The sequence below is a fragment of the Sabethes cyaneus genome, chromosome 3 (assembly GCF_943734655.1).
Source record: "Sabethes cyaneus chromosome 3, idSabCyanKW18_F2, whole genome shotgun sequence".
Lineage (NCBI taxonomy): Eukaryota > Metazoa > Arthropoda > Insecta > Diptera > Culicidae > Sabethes > Sabethes cyaneus.
The window spans coordinates 221,936,284-221,957,390 of NC_071355.1; the positions used below are offsets into that span (position 1 = coordinate 221,936,284).

General features: G+C 40.3%; 3 protein-coding genes across 3 annotated transcripts; 1 reads left to right on the plus strand and 2 right to left on the minus strand.

Annotated features, from left to right (window-relative positions):
• Positions 1–1,020: 1,020 nt before the first annotated feature.
• LOC128743926 (uncharacterized) lies at positions 1,021–1,712 on the minus strand. Its single transcript, XM_053840630.1, has 2 exons — positions 1,619–1,712; positions 1,021–1,559 (listed from the first exon to the last, which is right to left on the minus strand). The coding sequence occupies exons 1-2, from the start codon at positions 1,664–1,666 to the stop codon at positions 1,107–1,109; spliced, it is 501 nt and encodes a 166-aa protein (XP_053696605.1). The 5' UTR covers positions 1,667–1,712; the 3' UTR covers positions 1,021–1,106.
• Positions 1,713–1,747: 35 nt separating this feature from the next.
• On the minus strand, positions 1,748–2,428 carry LOC128743927 (uncharacterized). The gene is made up of 2 exons (XM_053840631.1): positions 2,323–2,428; positions 1,748–2,261 (listed from the first exon to the last, which is right to left on the minus strand). Exons 1-2 carry the CDS (start codon positions 2,368–2,370, stop codon positions 1,818–1,820), a joined length of 492 nt encoding a protein of 163 aa, XP_053696606.1. The 5' UTR covers positions 2,371–2,428; the 3' UTR covers positions 1,748–1,817.
• Positions 2,429–10,776: 8,348 nt separating this feature from the next.
• On the plus strand, positions 10,777–12,814 carry LOC128740770 (uncharacterized protein DDB_G0271670-like). The gene is made up of 3 exons (XM_053836335.1): positions 10,777–11,112; positions 12,053–12,447; positions 12,790–12,814. Exons 1-3 carry the CDS (start codon positions 10,777–10,779, stop codon positions 12,812–12,814), a joined length of 756 nt encoding a protein of 251 aa, XP_053692310.1.
• Positions 12,815–21,107: the final 8,293 nt, after the last annotated feature.

The following is a 21,107-nucleotide window of genomic DNA, read 5'->3' on the forward strand; positions in this document are numbered from 1 at the left end:
TCGAACAATTTAATTACGTTGGTTATAGTTAATTTAGCCACTTTTAATGCTTTCACTAACTTAAAGTGCGAGTAATTCGTTATAACTTTTTTTAAAAGAATTGCGTCATGTTCTTGTCAACCAAGTTTCGATCATAACACCCTTATTATTTGGTGCATGTATTAACACGTCTAAATTTATTAAAATAAAGCCAACACTGAACTCGACTGATTATGCTGTGAGATCAGCCATGGCCGTAATTTTCCAATGCAAACAAAAAATAGCTACCATTTGAATGGTTCTTTCAAGATCGTAAAACAGAATAATATCGTACAAAAGCAATAAGCACTTACATGAAAACATGCGCTTTATATCACCGGCTAAATAGTATATATCAGACCGGTATTAGTATGTACATGTAAATTAATTGCGGTCTGAGCCAGGTCGTAACAGTCGTTTTCAGACCTACGAACTATACACGAAACCACCATTTAATGGAAATATCTTTCTAGGGTAGTCTTAAAGGCGCGTTGCTTCGAGCCACCTGGATTAAGTATTCTGAGAATGTAGATGCACCCTTACTGAGCGAAGTGAGATCTGATAAAACCTCACATTGTTCGAATGCATAGCAGCTTATCAACACCACATCAGACTACTTTACGTACAATGCAACCTGCCTGATGATGGAAGAAAAATGCAGTAGCAGAACTGCCTTGGTCGTTATGAGCTACCGCGGCGCGAGCTTACCGCAGTTTGCAAGTATATTAGGCATCCGAGAATGGGCGATTAACTTTCAGATTCATAGCCATAGGTTAGGTATACCTACGTGCATTGATTGCACTCGAGTGTAAAACAGGGTGCCCTTCGGCACGTATTTCATCTCGGCAAACCACTGTCGGCTGCTGCCGCCATGGCGCTAAGTGCAATCTGCAGACAGTGCGGAAGACGTCTAGGATGTTCGACATCTAGCTTCGCCACCAGGGTGGTTCGATTATTTAATAATGTTGATAACTTATAAGTTAAAAACTAATTGCGTTCATTAAGCCGTATCCAAAATCGTATATTTAATTGTAAAATGACGCCATTTAGAAAAGCGAAACAATGCAGCTTCAATATTTAAAACTTTTTTACTTGAACCTAACGCGATCCGCTTTCGCAACTTCCGATTGCACTTTGGCCGCACTTTCGCGCAACGTTTTTTCGAGCAACTCCAACCGGATGTTCAAAGCCAGCGTCATGCCTTTGTCGTTTATTTCCTGCAGCGTCTGTTGCAGCTGTACCACTGGAAGGGCTAACGATTGCTCTGCGGACTGGATATCTGCAATGGCGTTCATTTTTGCAGAGTTACTGCTTACATCCACACTGGCGGCGAGATTTCCAATTGCCAGTGACGTAGCATTCAAGGAACTTAGCACGACATCGGTTATTTCACGAACCAAATTGATTTCCTCCACAAGTTGGAATTGTCTTACCGATTCGATTGTTTTAGGTAGATTTTTGGCGAGATTCAGAGCGCCTGACAATGTGGTTAATATTCCTTCTAGCGTTTCCGCTGCAGATAGCTGTTGCGAAAGTGTGTTCTAAAAATTAACCAAACATTTTAGTGCATGCGAAATGCTCTGAAAACTGGTAGAATTACCTCACAAAAAATTGCAACGAGACCAATGAAAAAGAAGTGTACTTTCATTTTGACCCACTCTTTTCGCTTACTGAATAAGACTGTATTTGGATGAGACAAATTGTTAGATTATCAACTGCAGCATCAAATTTAAACAGCTGGTGATGACGTCAATTTATTAATCAAAATGGAACATTCCAACTATATTAATCATTCAGATTCAAGATGTATCCATCAATATCGCGAGATATCTCTCCAGTAGAACCTGTCCCACGTTCAAGTGTTGACTAACATCGGAGGCTTTTTCCTGCGTTTCGTCTGATAATGTTCCAGGGCCGATTATGGGCCGAACCCTTTCCAGTTCGATGGCCATTCGAGCACAGGTACTGTTGATAATCCTTATAGCTGCGATTATTGTACGATAGCGCTCGAACTGAGAATGCAGCAGAAGACTTTCCGTCGTACTGGTGATTTCTTGCAGTTTCTGAATCACTCTAGTAACATTCGACAAAACCGATTCTGGGTTGTGGAACTCATCATACAGTACTGCTTCCTGCAGATCGACTTTTAAATTTTCAATATTCGACACAGCATCTCCAATTAAACCCTCCAGGCTCCGCAGTTGGTTAGCCGAAGCTTCATCCAATTGGACTGCATTCGATATCTGAGAAATTTTTGACGTGAAAAAAATACCTTGAAATTCTAAGTTGACTTTAGGTACATACCTCTATCAATAGTACAGCTACTGTTAAGAAAGTCACAAGCAATCTCATTTTGATGTATAACCAACGGTTTCTCTCGACCTTTTGCGGTTTTGGAGGGGGTCTTCTTACTGCACAAGGAAATATATTTGCACAAGTGGTTACACGCAGTATAGCTGTTTTCAGTTTAACACGCAGTAAAGTTTTAACAAAGGAACGTACCTCGAAAATTAAGGTAGAGACAGTCACAAGTAGAGGAATAAAATGACGCAAGATAGGTTTCGTCAGACAATTTACGATCATGAATGGTTCTATAGTCTCGTTAAAGTGACGTTGCTCAATAACTATATTTGAAATTGATGGATTTTTATGTTCAAAAATCTGTTATTCTCTTCGTAAAAGCATATTCGATCACTATCCATGTTCAAATCCTTTGGTGAAAAAATGATGCAAACCTTGGTATATTTTATGCTTTACAACTTAGATTTGTAAATCAATGCATTTTGGAACAAATTAAAACCTACGCAAGCAAAATACACCGCAATAGTAGGGGCCGAGCGCCGACTAAAAGAAGTACATAAACAGATGGTATATCGCACAGGGGTATGACAGTATCAGCGTTTGGCCATACCAACAACATGTCAGTTGCCAAGCGGCTACACTATGCTAAGTGAACTGAATCCAAATTTGGAAGATCCATAAGATTATTGCCATTGCTTTAGACACGTTTACGTGTCATTTCTTGTATTCACCGGCTTCTAATGATCAGTCAGTCGGTTGATTTGCGATCGATTTGGATGATTTGTATTATATTTGGAATGTTGATATTTTTCTCCAAAAAATGATTGACGTTCTTTGTTATGCTAAACACTGTTGTTGGGGAAGGCGTCGTCGGTCGCCAAAGCGTGAGCGTATGTGTTTCTGGAGCCCAAAATCGCAGTGGATTCAGTCGATTTGGACGCGGAATTCCGACCGGTCTTTTTGTTGAACGGCGGCTTCGGGACGGTGTCTTTCGAGAGTGCTTGCCGGCGTAAAACATGTGTTGTTTTTCTTCCATATTATTGTTGCGCGTATCTAAGTGACCGTGACCGTGACAATATTTCCTCATCGACAACGATCCGGGTTTTTCGTTAATTCGCGTTGATGGAGTTGTTGATATTTGTTCGGATTTTGTGTGAGAAAAAAAGGGAGAGAAGTATAATTGCCTTTGTCATCACTGCTACAATGACATTTTATTATGGGATTTTGGGTAAGCGCAAACTTCAAAATTTTTAAGAAGAAGAAGTGACAATTCGTAGTACGAAACTCAAAGCATTATTGATAAAAACGCCTGCCTTCAAAACTACTACGATTTTTCAACTAAATAAGTTGGTTGAAAAATCAATTATTTTGTAAATAAACGAAAAAAATTTGTAAGAATTCGTTCTGATTGTAGGTAGGGTAAAGAACCGGTTTTAAGCAGTCTAAGCGGGTCACTGATTGTTTTACCTTATTACAAGCGATGGGTTGACTAAGTGGGGGATATCAGCATACCAATCTTCTTGCTATCTTTAGTTCTTCAAGCTGTTACCATTGGAAGAAACTATTGTTGTGCTAAACTTTTGATTTTCCGCTTTAAAAGTTGGAGCGGTGGAACTAATTTTGATCAGACCGAACATATTTTCACCCTCAAGGTGCTTTTTTAAGCAATCCTGAAATCTGAATTTTTTTACGTCCCCATACAAAATCCCTCGGGGGAAACCCCCTATTCAGTAAGTTCGCGTTCCCATCCGCGACCTACTAATCGGCATCTGATGCGTAATTCGCATAGATGCGTAAAATGCCATCTGTCTAAATTGTTTATCGGGGCATACACTCGCCGCACCGTTCGGCAAACGGTATTCGTCGTCTCTTTTATTCTCTAGTGTTCTTATGGGAAACTGCGAGTTTGACGTCTCACTCGCTGTTCATAAGGATGGTGGGAATACCGCCCAGCTAGCTTCGAGGTACGATGCTGGTCTAACAAGCCAGTCGTCGTATGTTCGAATCTCGGCTAGGCGGTGCTTGCTAGTTAGAGTCAGTAGGATTGTTGCACTGGCCCCGTAATTTTCCTGTACTCTAACAGCCGGCTGCGAAGTCTGTCGATAAAGAAGGGTAATGTCTAAAGACGGTATAAACCCATGGCTTTGCTTTGCTTTGAAGGATGGTGGGAGAACAAAAGAGGTAAACATAGCAGTACGCACGGTCCGACTCAGAACAGTGTTGTCAAAGCAAATAACATTGAAACACATCGTTGCTTCATTAAATCACTGAGAAAATCTTCGAAAATTATTGAAAAAGCTGTCTTTTCTGTTGTTTTTAATAAAGAAAAATTAATTATGAACATACATTTCTCTTGAAAGTATTGAACTACGTTTTCACCATTGGAGGTTTCAGTTAATTTCAAACCTATAATTCTTATTTCCAGAACCGAAACAGTGTCTTGGCAACACGATAGCTTATCAGTTTTGCTGCAGCTGCTGCTACTGGTAAACAGGTTCCGTCAATTCAGAATTTGTTTTCAGTTTTGTTGGAAAATAATAAAACTTTTGGCTAGTGACAAAGCCTTAGATAATAGAAAAAAAGAGAGTGAATAATATGGTATGTGACAATTGAGTGCTTGACTTTTAGAGTGGTTGTAATCAGTGCTGAAAAATGTGATGGATTCGTTAGTAGCGAGGTGGCGATTGCCTTCAGCAGCTGAAACATGTACGTTTTTGGACAACAATTTTTAATTCATTAAATTTCTTGTCGGAAACCCAGTAAATTGTGTTTGTGTGAATCAAATGTATGGTTAGGTGATTTGTGAAGATGATCCTATCAAAAGATTTTGAAAATATGAATAAAAAGTGCATTTTCGGCTCATTTATTTTCAACTGATTAAAATAGGTGACACTGCTTAACTCGTTCCTTACCCTATCTATTTGGTAAAAATTGTACTAGAATTAAAAGGAATTTCTCCATTTTTTTCGTGAATTCTACAATATAAATCCGAAGCCGAAGTGTCAGAAATTACCGTGGCATTACAAATTTGCCCGCTGCCTCCAAATTGTTCGAAATAATTGTGAGTGGCGCCTTAACCTTCCTAGTGCATTGGGGTCGTTTTCGACCCATCGGCATACTTACAAAGCTTGATACTCAGTAACGGTACGTGCTAGAGACTTGAAATTTTCTGACTTTTCCTAACTTTGGAAAATTAGCATTGTGGGGGAGTTTCAGCTTTCAGCGACATCTAGAAGAGCCACAGCAAAAAAAGTTACATATTATGCATTAAGGGTCGAAAACGGACCAAGTTTTGAAAATGCTCTCATTCATCCATTTTCAATCCGAATTCGTTTTCTTTACCTCGTTTGAAAGATATGGCCAAAAACTAGCACCCAAGGTATGTTGGGGAATATTTGTTGACTGATGGCCACTTCTGCGTCGGTTCCGAAACACCCACTACCAGGTCCCGGGGAACATTTTTATATTTTGAGATAATTCATTTTGCGGCACATCAAATCACATCGGCTTGATAAAATAAGACTGATGGAAGTAAAACAATGTCATTTAGAAGCCAAATGGCCACTTTACCAACGGTATTGGGTCATCCGGTACCAGTTTCGGGGGACATTGTTGGCTTTTGATATAATTCACCATGCGGCACCTCAAATCACATCGGGTTGATAAAATAACAACAATGGAAGTATAATGGGGCGTCAGTCGCATATAATCCGGTACCCGGTATTTATAATGAACCGTAAAACAGGGTAACTCGGGGCAGATGAATTACCCTGTTGGATTACCGGATACCGGATAGTCCGGAAGCGATGGAGAAATGGTAATTTTGGCTCCAAAATTTTTACATTGTACTTCCATTAGTGTTATTTCATCAAACCAATGTGATTTGATGTGGCGCATGATGAATTATCCTATCCAAAAATGTTCTCATATACCGTGCACCCGATGTTCCGGAACCGATGATGAAATGGCCATTTGTCTTCAAATGGTCCCCATAGCTATTGTAACTGTTTTATTTGATCAAGGCGTTGTGATTTGATGTGCCGCAAGATGAATTATTTCATAATCCAAAAATATCCCGCGGAACCAGGTACCGGATGTTCCGGAACCGGTGGTAAAATGGCCATTTGGCTTCTAAATGACCTTATTTTATTTTCATCAGTCTTATTTAATCAAGCCGATGTGATTTGATGTGTCGCAAGATGGGTTATCCTAAAATACAAAAATGGCCCCAAAACCCGGGTACCGGATGTTCCGGGACCAATGCTGATGTAGCCATTTGCCTTCAAAATGTCTTTATTATACTTTCAATAGTCTTACGTTATTAAGCTGATGTAATTTGACGTGTCGCCGGATAAAGCATCCTAAAATTCAAAATTGTCCTCAAAAACCGGGTACCGGATGTTCCAGAACCAATGAGGAAATGGCCGCTTGGGTCCAGAATATTCCCATTGTACTTCCATTAATCTTATTTTATCAAGCCAATGTGATTTGATGTGCCGCAAAATGAATTACCTCAAAATATAAAAATGTCCCCCGGGACCTGGTAGTGGGTGTTTCGGAACCGACGCAGAAGTGGCCATCAGTCAACAAATATTCCCCAACATACCTTGGGTGCTAGTTTTTGGCCATATCTTTCAAACGAGGTAAAGAAAACGAAATTCGGATTGAAAATGGATGAATGAGAGCATTTTCAAAACTTGGTCCGTTTTCGACCCTTAATGCATAATATGTAACTTTTTTCTAATGCATTAGGAAGGTTAATTCAACGTACTAGACACTACATTTCTTCGGACCAACACGGTTTCATGGCTGGCCACTCCGTGACAACAAATCTCCTAGACTTCACCTCTAATTGCATTACCGAAATGGGACGTACTGTACTGAGACTTGTAGCAAGTGGATGTGATATATACCGATTTAAAAGCCGCCTTCGACCGCATAAATCACCGCATACTGCTTGACAAAATCTTGCGACTGGGTGCCTCGCAACTATTTGTCGCATGGCTTCGCTCGTACAGGGTTCTGCAAGTGAAACTTCGGTCTAAGTTATCATTGCCGTTCACAAATAAATCTGGTGTACCTCAAGGCAGTAACTTGGGTCCAATTTTGTTTTATTTATTCTTCAACGACGCTGCCTCTACTCTAGGAACTGGTTGCAGACTGGTATATTCTGACGATCTTAAAATTGACTTGGTGATTCGTTCTATCGAGGATTGTCATCGTCTTCAGTTACTGTTGGACACATTTGTGAACTGGTGTAAATCGAACCACATGACCATCAGCATTATTAAATGTGAGATTATGACATTCCACCGTATCAAATCGCCGATCGTATATACTAGCTCTATTAGACCCTTCGAATTGAACGAGTTCAGAGAAAGTTTATACGACTGGCTCTACGTAATCTGCCTTGGCGTGACCCAAACAATTTGCCTCCGTATCCTGACCGCTGCCGTTTGCTTGGATTAGATACATTAGAATGTCGACGTAAGGTTCAACAGGCTTTGTTCGTGGCCAAACTGTTAAATGGCGAAATTGACTCACAGAAATCACTGTCGCTTATGAATTTCCGTGCATCTGAAAGGACTTTGGGGCCGTCATCATTGCTGACTAACCTGTTTCACCGTACCGAATTTGGCCGCAACGAACCAGTTACATCGTGTGTCAGAGCTCAGAGTTTTTAGCTGCGTTGAGGAGCATTTCCAGTAAATTTAAGCGGTTGGTGAGAATAAATTTGTCATAGATTGTTAGAGTAAGTTCATTTAGACTAATAAGGCAGATGAAGTATAAAACAAACAAACAAATTTAACAACATGGCTCTTGAAAAGCAGTCTTGAAACAGTTAGGTTCATATGTTTGCATGATTTAACAACGTCGAAACAATGAACTAGCATAGAATTCCCTAGTCCAACGAATAGGATATCGCGCAAAGTTACAAGAAAGTATGTCAGTATTATTTATTGGTTTATATTTTAGAAATTTTTACCGTTGTCGGAAATCGAAACGAAAATGCGCTAGCCGTCACTGACTGGTTTGGTTCATAAATCGATTAAAATTTGGGACAATGAAAACAGCGAAATGCTTCTAGGCGTTATTTAATTAGAGATAGGCCATTTAGACCGCACACAAGCCGCGTCGCCGTCGGAAATGTAAAATAGATTCAACTTAAGCGCAAAATCGTATCTATTCCGGTTGCTAGCTGTCGGCAGCAAAAGCAACGAGAAACCGGTTGAGGTAGGTCCTCATTTTTCAAGTTTGCCGTCCGCGAAATATTTAATTCTGAATCAAATATTCGTCGTTACAGAAATTTATTATCCTTCATTGTTACTTCGCACGCTATTAATAGTTAGCTTAGTCGGACGTATCAGATTTAGGTAAAGGTAACTGTAAATAAATTAAGTTTATCCGATAAAATATGAGAAATGACTGTACTGTCCCTGTTGTCTGTTACCAACACTAGAGTGCTCATGCTGTAATAATTAAAAGCAAAGTTTTCTTTGCGAATGCAAAGTTCGCAGTATCTGTAAGTGTTTCTCTACATAAATAACCCCAACACTTAGGTCAATCAGTGCTGGTAGTGTTAGATAAATATATGTGAATATGCTAAACTTGCTTGTCTGTTTGAACAATTTTGTGTAATTTTCTAAACGGCGCTGCAAGCGCCGCCGTACAGCTACTTTGTCGGAGACGCGGCGTCTGTACATCGGTCAAATTGACTCAAATTACTAGGTTAGTCGCGCTCACTAGCGTGGTAAGGCATGTATTAAGCAACATTATGAATCACTACGTTTGATACTCTTACAGTGAAGTATATTTTCCGTTCGCAATGTGAATTATAGCGAAAAAGTTTAAGGAAAGGGACCGACCGGGATATATATTTTCTAAAGCCACATTGTAATTGTTTTACTCGAACTATGAACAAATTTTTATTTTCAATTTCTCATTTAATAAATTATTGTTTTTATTCCCAAGGCATTACCTTACCATAAATTGTCAAGCAACTTGGATATAAAAGGGTTCAAAGTGAGCGTAAATACACAGCATCAATTATGCGATTTGTGTAACATGCTAATGTGCCTCAATTAGTCATGTGAACGGTATGATTTCGTTTCTACTAGTATTATTTCCTTGGAAAACGAAAGCTAATCGTTCTTTATTTGCCATGCATGCCCTCTTTGGTGCCGTTTGCTTGCACGATCTGGCCACGCTAGTGAACCTGAAGCTTGAACCGGTCGCCACTGTTTTATGGCTTACCGGTAAGGTGTTCGCCCGTAGTGATTATCTATGCACTACTTGATTGCTGTATCAATTCGTATCATTCGTTTAATTAAATTAGTGACGCAGGTGATATTAAATTGTCTACCAGGTTATAAAACGCATCCGCTCGGTGGACGCTTTTATGGTTCAAATACGACGACACAATAGTCGTTGCTGTGTACATTATTTTTTCCAAATGACCAATCAGATGTAAAGCAAAAACGGTTCAAAGAGCTTGCCGAAATTTATTGCAACCAGTAATGTGTCATTTCACTTTTTACAAACCGGTCGTAAAGTTTTGCGAAGTGGCTTCGAGCAGCCGATCACCAAATTTGGATTCACTTCAGGCACTCGGTTGGATGGATCGCTGTGCCAAACCATAAGTCATCCGGAAGGCACGCAGGTATTCTGTTACAATAATACCATGCCATTCCATGCCATCGAGACCGCGCGTTAATGTTATTCCATCAAGTTAAAGTAGCTCAGCGAGATAACGATTTGATGAGTAATGAAGCCGCCGTGGTTAAAATTTTCAATGAGTTGAAGCACGATCGTAGACATGGAGGAGTCATTTTGAAAGATAGTTTTGTCTTTGACTTATCGGATTGAAAATACATATTTATCCAATTGATTTCTCTTCCAACAATATCAATCATAGATTTTAAAGGTTTACAAAAGGATGTGAATTGAATACATGAGCAATTCTCCAGTACTTGAGCAACAATCAGATAATATTTGCAATCACATTTTATGTCGTCTATTGATCATACTATTGACAGGACTGGAACACTGGCGTGCTCAGCCATAACCAGGAGGTTGGGCACTATTAGAAAATATTCGTCAATTAAATTTAAACTCCAGACTTCCGTGTTACACCTTGAGGAATTATTTTGTTTTACCTACATTAATTTTATAGAGAAGGTGTGCTACAGCCTGGGCATGCCAGTGGATTTGAATGCAAAACAAATACATGCACTAAACTGTTGGGTTTTATCTCTAATTGACTTCATAACCATCTGTTGATATATAAAATAATTGGGAAGCCATTGTCACGATCCATAGCTACCACGCCCCTTCGATAGTACTCTTTAACTTTTCCGTAACTGCGTATTTTATTCCGTTCACGACATTCGCCCAACATGACTCATGCATTCTAAATAATTTATTTAATTTCTTTCAATATTCTCTGCTGCTACACAGATGGTCTCAAATAACCTGTCTACATCGGACGGCGCAACACAGCACACGCAAAAGAAGCAAATGGAAATTCTGCAGGCCCGTACATCGTCCGGATCGTTGCAGGTGGTCCGGGCTCAGACTGTTCAAACCACCTCATCGCGTTGGTCCTCCGCTACGTTGCACTCCGAGATTAGCAGCAGCAGCACCAGCAGCAGTAATAGCACCAGCCACACACAAATAGCAACCTCCTCCAGTAGCAGCCATAAAACTGGCAGTTCTCTAACAACCAACGGATTTTCCAGCCCTCATGTACCACTACCGTTTCACCGGTCGCTCATAGGTTCTAGTAGATTATTGGTAAGTGCACAACGATTCCCGAGCAAATGCCCAGTGGGGTTCATGGAGTTTAGTCAAACGACAAACGACAAAAATATACCATAAAGGTAACACTTTCAGAAGGTCGTGCCTGATTGATATTTCCGATCAAAACACAGCCCTGTTTCTGATCAACAGAACAAAAACCACATGCGTCCATGATCAATCCATCAATCCGTGTCAGTCAGGGGGTAATTGATCTTCCTTTGTGCCGCCCGCCGCCTTGTTAATGTGAACAGTAGCACAGAAATGGACACTTTAAACGCGCCAATGGCCATCGCATGCCATTGAAATTCAAGTGTGACGCCGGTTTACGCATGATCATTTGGCACCAACAACGGCATACTCCTACATGCTTCGCTGAAAAAGGCCGTTACCATTATGGTAACTCCTATGGAACTATGAGAATTGAAGTGTACTCTATGGACGACCTTGAGGCATGCCTGGCATGAAACCGTCAAAGCTACCGCTAGTTGGGCATCATGTTGATGCTCAACTTTTTCCAAGCCAACTCAGTTTACTTAACACAGCGGTTGAGCTTTAAACGACTCTCGTCCTGGGACATAGTGTCAGTCTTTGTTACCCTACGTTCGATCCCATCGACTACTTTTATGACTCATCAATAATTCATAACATGGTACTTACACGACCATAAATCCTTAACTGCGGATGAGTTAAATATAAACCAATATAACATTTGTATAATGCTTTAATGGCACCCGACGTTCTTTTATTGCTTATGGTGGGTCACTAATAGAAAAAGAGTTTCGCGTGAAACGTTCCGTGTTGATAGAATTATGACAACTAAAGAACTGTTGGAATCCCAAACACTGAAATGAAATCCTTATTCGACTACCATTTTTTTTTTGAATTTGTGCCAAAAATCGAACCTAACATCTAATTGTCTTGTTTCCTGTCACAGTCACACCAGCCGCAGAACACCATATCCAGCAGCAGCAGCAGCAACAGCATCCCACACAGCAACTCGCAACACCTGAGCTCACAACTGCTGCCACCATCAGCACCACCATCGATAGCTGGGTCTTCGGCCAATAGCAGTACCGCGACGTCATCGGCGCATTCGGCTTTGGCTACTTCTTCACAGTCGCACACCGGACAAACGACCGGTTTCGGTAGCAAACCGCATTCCAGCGCCCCTGGCCAGCCAGCGAACGTGGGTGCACTGCGTACCATCAGGGACACAAGCATCGGCACTACGGTTGACTTCGGCCGGCACCACCACCACCGGCAGCATCTGGATCTGTTCGACAAGTTCAAAGATATCTCGGTGAAAGAGCAACCGGCCGATGCCGATAGGTGAGTGGAAGTTTTGTCGTTTGATATCTGGTGAACGTGCGATATTTTTACAATGACAGAGTGACCATTTTAGCGATAAATTTGGTTTTTCTAATTTAATTCGTTTGATTCAAATATTATTGAATCGATATTTTTCCAAGTCAAAGATCCGATCTGATTGTTGTTGATAAAGATATATTGGGGATTCCTTAAGCGTTATTCACGTTTAGATTAAATATATTTGTACATGCAACGGATTTTTGAAAAATATTCCTTGCAAAATCTTCAAATTTGTAAACTCTCTATTCTGAACTGATTTATATTCTAACAATTATAATCTATTTGAGCATTACGTTTTTCTAGCAAAGAATGCAAATACACAGCATGATTGCTTGAATTTTTTTTTATAATTATATTTAATTAGTTGGCTATCATAGAAATAAATGTATCTAAATTCAAACACGATACTTTTGGCTAAAAAGTTGTTCAAGAAAGTATATTTTATTTGGCGGTCAGGGTGACCCCTTCTGCGTTGGGGTGAACCCGAATGAAAACAATAATGATAACTATTGTCTTTCGTCCTTTTGTTTTAAAAAATCATAACTTTCTAGCAATTTAGTCTATTTTTTCAACAAATCTTGATTTGTTGATCCAGGGCGATCCAGGGCGAGACAAGGCGTGAAGGGGAAAGAGCAGAAAACTAGGTAAGGGAGAGTCCTTTTGAAGCGACTTTTATTAAGCTTCGTGAAAAATGCCTGGTAAACAGCGGAGCACCCAGCGTGGGTGAAGAGGAACGGTACACATAGGGTAAATATTTTGCCCCCTAGAACCCAATTTCCAATGAACTTTGAGAGTTTAACTTATGTTACTAATTATAGTCAATCAACTTTTTCTCTACAAGATTTTATGCTTTTTACCATTAATCGGTTACGTATTTTTATTGGAATTAGGCATTTAAAATCTATATTAATAATTTTATTCTTTGCTCCCCATTTCAATCTTGGCCTCTCGTATGTACCACATTTTCGCCCTCATGCGGAAAGACGCATTGTTAGCCATTTGTATATAGAATTATTCAAATTAAATTATGTTGAGGATTTCAAGACTATAATATAATAAGAATCGCCTTTCCTTTTTTCGCGATATTATTCGATTTTTAAACCGCAATTGACTTAGTGCTACCATACATTTTCAGGGATTGTCGTTATTACAGCATCAGGTTGCATATTTTCTGGATCATTTGTAATGGAATGACCCATATGATTTTGTGAAATTATCACTCGCAATAATTCGAACATGCATTACTAACGTATAATATTGGCGATGAAGCATAAAATCCAACTGATTATATGCAGCAACTAATGTTTTACTATGATTTAAACTGTAGTTGCCACGGGGACGAAAAACTAAAACATCGAATTTCTGAATGCTATTTTTCACCACCAATATATTTTATTTCCCCAATATTACTTACTTATTCAGCCGAGAGCCGGGGTGGCTCTTGCCGTATCAAGAATTCCTCTCCATTGTACTCGGTCCTGGGCTACTCGTCTATCACACGCAAGTCGGATTCAATCTGGTCAAGCCATCTAGCACGTTGAGCCCCTCTATATCTGGTGCCGGTGGGGTTCTTGAAGAGAACGGATTTCACTACACAGTCGTCCGGCATCCTTGCGACGTGGCCGGCCCACCGTGGTCTCCCAACTTTCGCCAGGTGTACAATGGGAATTCATACGTTTCCACCACTCTCCGCTTTCCGTCTGTACTCCACCATAAATAGTCCGCAACACCTTTCGTTCAAAAACGGCAAGTGCACGTATGTCTTCCGTAAGTAAAGTTGTCTCAAGTCCGTAGAGCAGCGGTTCCCAAATGGGGGTTCGCGAACCCCCAGGGGTTCGCCAAAACTTTAGTTCGCTGCAGGACAGTATAGGGAAATCCGTCAGGGGGTACGCGAACCGAAAAAAGGTTGGGAACCGCTGCCGTAGAGGACTACCGGTCTGATTAGCGTTTTGTACATCGTCAGCTTTGTGCGTCGGTGTATGCTTCTTGATCGAAACGTCTTGCGGAGGGAAAAGTAGGCTCGATTTCCAGCTTGAATGCGTCGTTGGATCTCCTTACTCGTATTATTGTCGGCGGTGACCAGAGATCCCAAATATACGAACTCATCAACTACTTCCAGTTCATCGCCGTCAATAGTCACTGTCCGTGGGAGGCAAACGTTACTTTCTCGGGAGCCTCTTCCTACCATATATTTGGTTTTCAACGCATTAATTTGTAACCCTATCCTCCTAGCCTCCGTTTTTAGTCTGGCGTAGATTGCCTCCGTTGTTCCACGGTTTCTAGTAATGATGTCGAGGTCGTCTGCAAAGGCTAGGAGTTGGCTACTCTTGCTGAAGATCGTTGCTCTCGTTTCGATGCCTGCTCGCCGGATCACACCTTCAATAACGATATTGAATAACATACAGGATAGTCCATCCCCTTGCTGTAACCCTCTGCGCGATTCAAAAGGACTTGAGAGTGTCCCCGAAACGCGCACGTAGTACATCACTCGTTCCAGAGTAGCTTTGATCAGCCGCGTCAGTTTGTCCGGAAAACCGTACTTGTGCATTATCTGCCATAGCTGTTCGCGTTCAACGGTATCGTATGCTGCTTTGAAATCCATGAAATTATGATGCGTGGGCACGTTGTACTCTCGACATTTCTGGAGGATTTGTCGGAGAGTAAAAATTTGACCCATAGTAGCACGGGCCCCCATAAAGCCCGCCTGCCCTACGAATTCTCTTGCTATTGGGGATGGACGACGCAATAAAATCTGGGTGAGCACCTTGTAGGCGGCGTTGACCAACGTGATGCCGCGGTAATTACAGCAATCTAGCCGGTCACCCTCTGTTTTTCTGTTTTTCGGCTATGTAGTCTGTATTTAGCAGTCAAAACGATGTTTTGCTTCTATATCCGACGTTTCGGTGGTTTTATTGCACCTTTTTCAAGGAAACTAAAATTTTATTACATATAAATTCGTTTTGTGCGTCTTAGAAGAATGACTTATTTTTAGCTTACAGAGGCTGTACGTTTTGTTGTCTGGTGTATGTGTGTATCTACTTTGTGATCGTCCATGTAATTTACAAATGGCGTCCTCTTTATATTGCTCTGTGAATACTGATAGTGATTGTTTGGTCTTCATTTTAACTGTTTTTTTACTTACTACATTTAATATAATAATTTGTTGTAATTGTGTCACTGTTTTCTGTTTTTAGTAGTCCGGTAAAACAAGCTTTTGCGGTAAACGTCTGTTAGTATCTCTAGCAACGGTTTGTGTGCCGTCTGTTGTCTGCTGTTGGTCACTTTGATTGTACTGACTGTTTGAGATTTGACAATTGTGTGGTGACGGTATAGCGTCACTCCGATCTGTGTTTATTTACATTTTTTAGTGTGTGTAATACTCCTGCATATATAATACTTAACTCTTGTGTATCTGTGCGTTTGTTAATTTGTAGCTCTATTTCATGTTTGACTTTAAGTAAATTTCAAATTCAATTTTAAATCTTATTTCAAGTCCACGTCAATTTCAAGTCCAATTTCAAACTACATTTTCAGTCCTATTTTAAGTTTGCTTACCTTGTCGAATTTGAAGTCCAGCTTCGGGATTTATTTTAGGCTCCTCGTGGCACCAGCTGGGATATGAACAACCTTGGTGGAGATCGGGTAATCAACCCCGGTGGAAGCCAAGGTCGTACAGGGAAGGAGGGCTTTTTCGAGCTTTGTTGGTCTTGCGGCAAAACGGGGGGTTGGTGTAGCAGGCTTTGCAAGCCGCTATGCCGAAAAAACTGAAGTACGGAGCGAAGAACAGGGAAATTCGCACTGGAACAATCGGAATAGACCCACGCGACGAAATAGGACTACGAATTGGAAACTTGGGACGTGGAACTGCCGATCTCTCAACTTCCAAGGGGGCACTCGAGTGCTCTCCGACGTATTATAGAGCCACAAGTCGTCGTTGTAGCGCTATGGTGTGCTGGAATAACTCAACGGTACGTACGTTCAGAGATGGACATACTATCTACCAGAGCAACAACACACACGAGCTGGGTACAGCTTTCATAGTGATGGGCGAGATGCGGAAACGGGTGATTGGGTGGTGGCCAATTTATCCTCGAATGTGCAGGTTGAGAATCAAGGGCCGATTCTTCAATATAAGCATCATCAACGTGCACAGCCCTTACCTCAGAGGTACCGATGACGACAAGGATGAATTGGCAGCATTTCGACGACGATGGCAAATTTCAAGAAAAAGAAGACAAAATTTAATTTTTTCATCCCTCTTTTCTTCTTCTTTTTCGTTTTTCTCAAGCTGTATTTCGTTTACAAAACTCAAAACTTATAAATATCTTTGCCGAGCTCCTACCAACAAAACAAAAGAAGTTTGTTCCAATACGTTGTGTAGTTTCTGAGAAAAAGGTACATAAAGTTTGAAAATCGTGGATTTTCAGGAGCGGCGTTTTATTCCGTCGAGGTTGTTCCACGCCGCAGTGGAATGCTTATGTGTATGATCGTTTTTCGGCCACTTCCCGTTGTCGGATCATTACAAAATTAGTATCAAAATAAGCGAAAAAGACTGCAGAATCAAAATCTGAAATAAAAAATTAATGAATTTTTCAAAAATTTTAGTGGTTTATGTCCCCTTAATAAACCGTTTTGCATGACGGGCTGATAGCGTATTATTACAGTTAAATATGACCTGATTCTCTTCCCATTTTTCAGTTCCATCTGGCACGTACTATTGGATACCCCACAGAAAGGTTCGGGACCTATAAATTCCATAGCAGATCCAGATCTGGCTAATTCGTCTGCTCTTTCATTACCTTCTATACCACAGTGCCCGGGAACGCAAAAGAGGTTTACCCTGTTGTGTGTAGATAGTTGTTGAAGCAGTTTTACACAGTCCCAGACTAATTTAGAAGTGCAAGCAACAGATTTTAGAGCTTTTAGAGCTGCTTGACTGTCTGAGAAAATACAAATATTTGCATACCTATATTTTCTCTTCAAGTAGATCGAAATACATTCTAGAATAGCATATATTTCGGCTTGAAATACCGTTGGCCATTTGCCCATTGCCACTGACCTATTCAGTCCAGGACCAGTAATGCCAGCCCCCACTCGGTCTGCCAATTTCGACCCATCAGTGTAAAAAGTTATTGAACGTGAACCATCTCTGACATAGGGGCCCCCTCGTTCCCATTCACTACGATCTGGTTCATGGATGCTAAATAAATGGTCAAAATCTAATTTTTTTCATTAGATCTTCGGCTTGAAAAATAAGAGGATTAATTTCAAATTCTTTTAGGATACTTAGATGGCCTTTTAGATCACCACTGAAAAGATTTTTAGTTCGTCTGAGTCTTAACGGCATCTAGTTGAATGACCTGAGATAATGCCAGCAGATTTAATAGAGCATCTAGGGCTTTAGACGGAGTAGTACCCATTGCTCCTGTTATAGCGATAATAGCGAGCCTTTGCAGCTTTCCAAGTTTAATTTGAATCGTTTTTTGTTTCGTTTTCGGCCACCAAACTAATGCTGCATATGTGATTCTAGGTTTCACTATGGCCGAGTAAATCCAATGTATCATTTTTGGCCTTAGACCCCATTTTTTACCGAACATTCTTTTACATGCCCAAAAAGCACTAGTAGCTTTGTTGATCACTTGTTCGATATGTGTATTCCAGTTGAGTATTTTATCTAGAGTAATTCCAAGACACTTAGCTTCTGTAGAAAGCGGTAGAGGAGGTTGGTCTAAGTGCAAAGTTATGAAGTTAGTTTTGTTTCTTTTTGTAAATGGTACAATTGTGGTCTTACTAGGAATGATAGTATCGAATTTCGTAGTTTATCGAAATTCCCAGGAATTATTTGTCAGACTTATTTCGATTGATTTCGTTAAAATTCGGTAAACTTGCTGAATACTAACCCCTCTCTTTCAATGGTATTCTTCTGTCATGTAGACATCAATGCGATCAGCGACGAACAGCTGATGATGTAGTCAGTTTTTCTAATATTTGCAAACATTTACATCATCGTTTCACTATTCAAGAGCAATACATCATCATAGAGAAGGCAGACAGCGTAGAAAATCAAGATTCTGGAATATGTATTCACAACTGTAGGGGTTTGTTTCCCGCATCAACATGTTGCTCATTTAATGTGCGAAAGTTTTAAAGTGAATTTATCTGATTGTCACGGTTATTATATTTTTATTGATTCATCATACTCAACCTAGTCGACGACAAAGAAAAAAATTCCTAATAACGTAGCTCTGGGTTAATTTTTTTGGCAAATCACCGGTTGACTCAATTGCCATTTAATATGAGTCAACATTGCGCTTTTTTATTATATATCTCAAAGAGAAAACGTTCAATAAAAGCCTAGGATGGGGCTTTCCAATCACTGCATAATTTGACCTCCTGTCGTCAATAAGGTTCATTTATGTAAATGGAACGGAAGCAACAGCTTGGAGTCGAATCGAGAGCAGCTCCCGTGCTGCACTGACTGACTGGTTGACTGACGGACTGGTAGTTGCATGTGTGCCACGACGACGCGGCGGGACGGGGTGGCCTTCCTGTGTACATATATCCAACTTAACAATTCGAACAATAGCGCAAAGAAAAGCATATAATCGACGAAAATAGTCCACCCACTCACCGGACTTGATTGCTCTAAACACTCTTAAAGTCTGCAGCCGTATTGTACAAATTTCGGCATCTGACGCTGCGAGAAGACAGCATCAGTCACAGTCACAGTACTGCGCTGGGAAAGACTGTTGCTGACTGCGGTTGTAAAGGAAGTTGGAAGTGCAACTGATCAGCAAACTGACGACGGGTTTTCTGATGGTGCTGTTGCGAATCGCATACGGTTTTAGCAATACGCCATTTCACCATTGTCCAACCCCTTTACCGCCGGGGCTTGGTTCGGTTCGATCGTGTGGGACAACTTCGCTCGCCGGCTGGTGCGCGAACGTCCAACGCATTTTAAACTAAGTGTGGCGGAGATTCGCGAAGCCTGTCGCTCAGTACAAGGCTTAGTCATTTATTTGCAGAGGCATCATCACCTCAGACAGTACGACACGTCTGGACGAGATCATTCGTCAAACAACAGTTGATTGGTTAGCTTTACACGTTGACTACAACAACGGTTTCAGATATATTAACAACCTAACAAGTCTGGTTTCAAGTGCAGTTAGTGGTGAAACGATTCGAGAAAAAAGTGCAAAATAATTCTGCAAAAATCTCGCAGCTCAGTCGGTGATCACGGAATGCCGTTGGATGGATGGCATGAGGCAAGAGCGTTGTAAAAATTAGTAAAGTGAAAAAGTTTACCAATTCTCGTGTGCCGATCGTTGAATAACGAATCAGCTTTCCCCGTTGTTGTTGGCCAAACTATGATTTCATGTCAAGCAGTTGGCACGAAGAAAAAGTTCGAAAACAGTACTCCGTGGTGGCGTGAAGGTTTCATTAGTTGAGATCGAGTGTAAACTAGAAGCAGAAAAATAACAAAGGTAACTTAGAGGAGAGTCATAAAAAAAAGTTTTTCAAATCTTACATGTGGTTTTAAAGGCATTAACAGCAATAAAACAACATCACGCTTTTTAAAGCTGGAACCTGATACGATTTCGATGTTAGTTTCCTACTAGTAGTGAGGAGAATTGCGATGTAGGTCTGCCGGCACTTCTGCAGCAGAATGATCCACTTATAGCTCGGTATTAATCAAGGAAAACTTTCAGTCTGAAATGATCCTCATCTTGGTCGACGATTGGACCTGTAATGCAAGTCAAATAATTAGTTTTTAGCTCTCTAACAGGTACGACCGCCCGTAGACGGCCTTCACTTTTAGAGCCTCAGAGTCATATATGAGATTTGTTTTGAATTGTCAATATGAAAAATGTGTTCAGAACATTTTTCTTGACAATTGCGGCACCAACATAACAAAATTTTGACCATGCATTCAAGCGTTATCATCGTTCAAAAACAAGAATTTAAGAAAATTGAAAAAAAAATTATTTTGTAGGAATAGGACGTCTAAAATCAAGATTGACTTCAAAATATTTTTGTGAGTAATTTACATGCTTTATATGAATTTGGTAATAAATTTGATTTGAAAAAAATGTCTGAGTAGAATGTTGGACGAAAAAAAAGGGGAAAAATTTGGACTATTTTTTACTTGGCGCTTGTCAAGATAATTGTTTTTGCATAAAAGTCAAAACTTGAGCATCTTTTGAGTCCTACTTTCATGACAAAATAGTCGTCAGCTTTATTGCAACGCTTTTGCGATGTTGCCTGTTAGAGGGTTAAGATCATTTTAATGTGCAAGTGAAAATAAGAAAAAATTGTAGTGAAGATAAAAAAAAATTAAACTGCTGTCTGAGTTAAAATATTCCTAAAATATTCCCTTAAAATATGGAATAATACTTTCGAATTACTATTAAAAGAATGCCTAGATTTTTTGATCGATGTAGCAATATGTGAACGAGTTTTGTCATGCAGTAAAACTAGATTTCTACCTAGTAGTTGCGTATTTTGTCGGTTTTTCTACTCACTCAAACGCGTTGTCGGTATAGATAAAATTGAAGTCTACAAACATGTAGTTTTTACGTGGTTTCAAAGAAAACTTAGAATCTTAGCTGATGGAACCTATT

Excerpts from the sequence above, each read along its gene's own strand:
- LOC128743926 (XM_053840630.1), bottom strand. The coding sequence starts at position 1,666 with ATGAAAGTACACTTCTTTTTCATTGGTCTCGTTGCAATTTTTTGTGAG. Across the intron at positions 1,560-1,618 it reads TCGTTGCAATTTTTTGTGAG|AACACACTTTCGCAACAGCT; the intron begins GTAATTCTACCA and ends GTTAATTTTTAG.
- LOC128743927 (XM_053840631.1), bottom strand. The coding sequence starts at position 2,370 with ATGAGATTGCTTGTGACTTTCTTAACAGTAGCTGTACTATTGATAGAG. Across the intron at positions 2,262-2,322 it reads TAGCTGTACTATTGATAGAG|ATATCGAATGCAGTCCAATT; the intron begins GTATGTACCTAA and ends AAAATTTCTCAG.
- LOC128740770 (XM_053836335.1), top strand. The coding sequence starts at position 10,777 with ATGGTCTCAAATAACCTGTCTACATCGGACGGCGCAACACAGCACACG. Across the intron at positions 11,113-12,052 it reads TAGGTTCTAGTAGATTATTG|TCACACCAGCCGCAGAACAC; the intron begins GTAAGTGCACAA and ends TTCCTGTCACAG. Across the intron at positions 12,448-12,789 it reads CAACCGGCCGATGCCGATAG|CAAAGAATGCAAATACACAG; the intron begins GTGAGTGGAAGT and ends ACGTTTTTCTAG.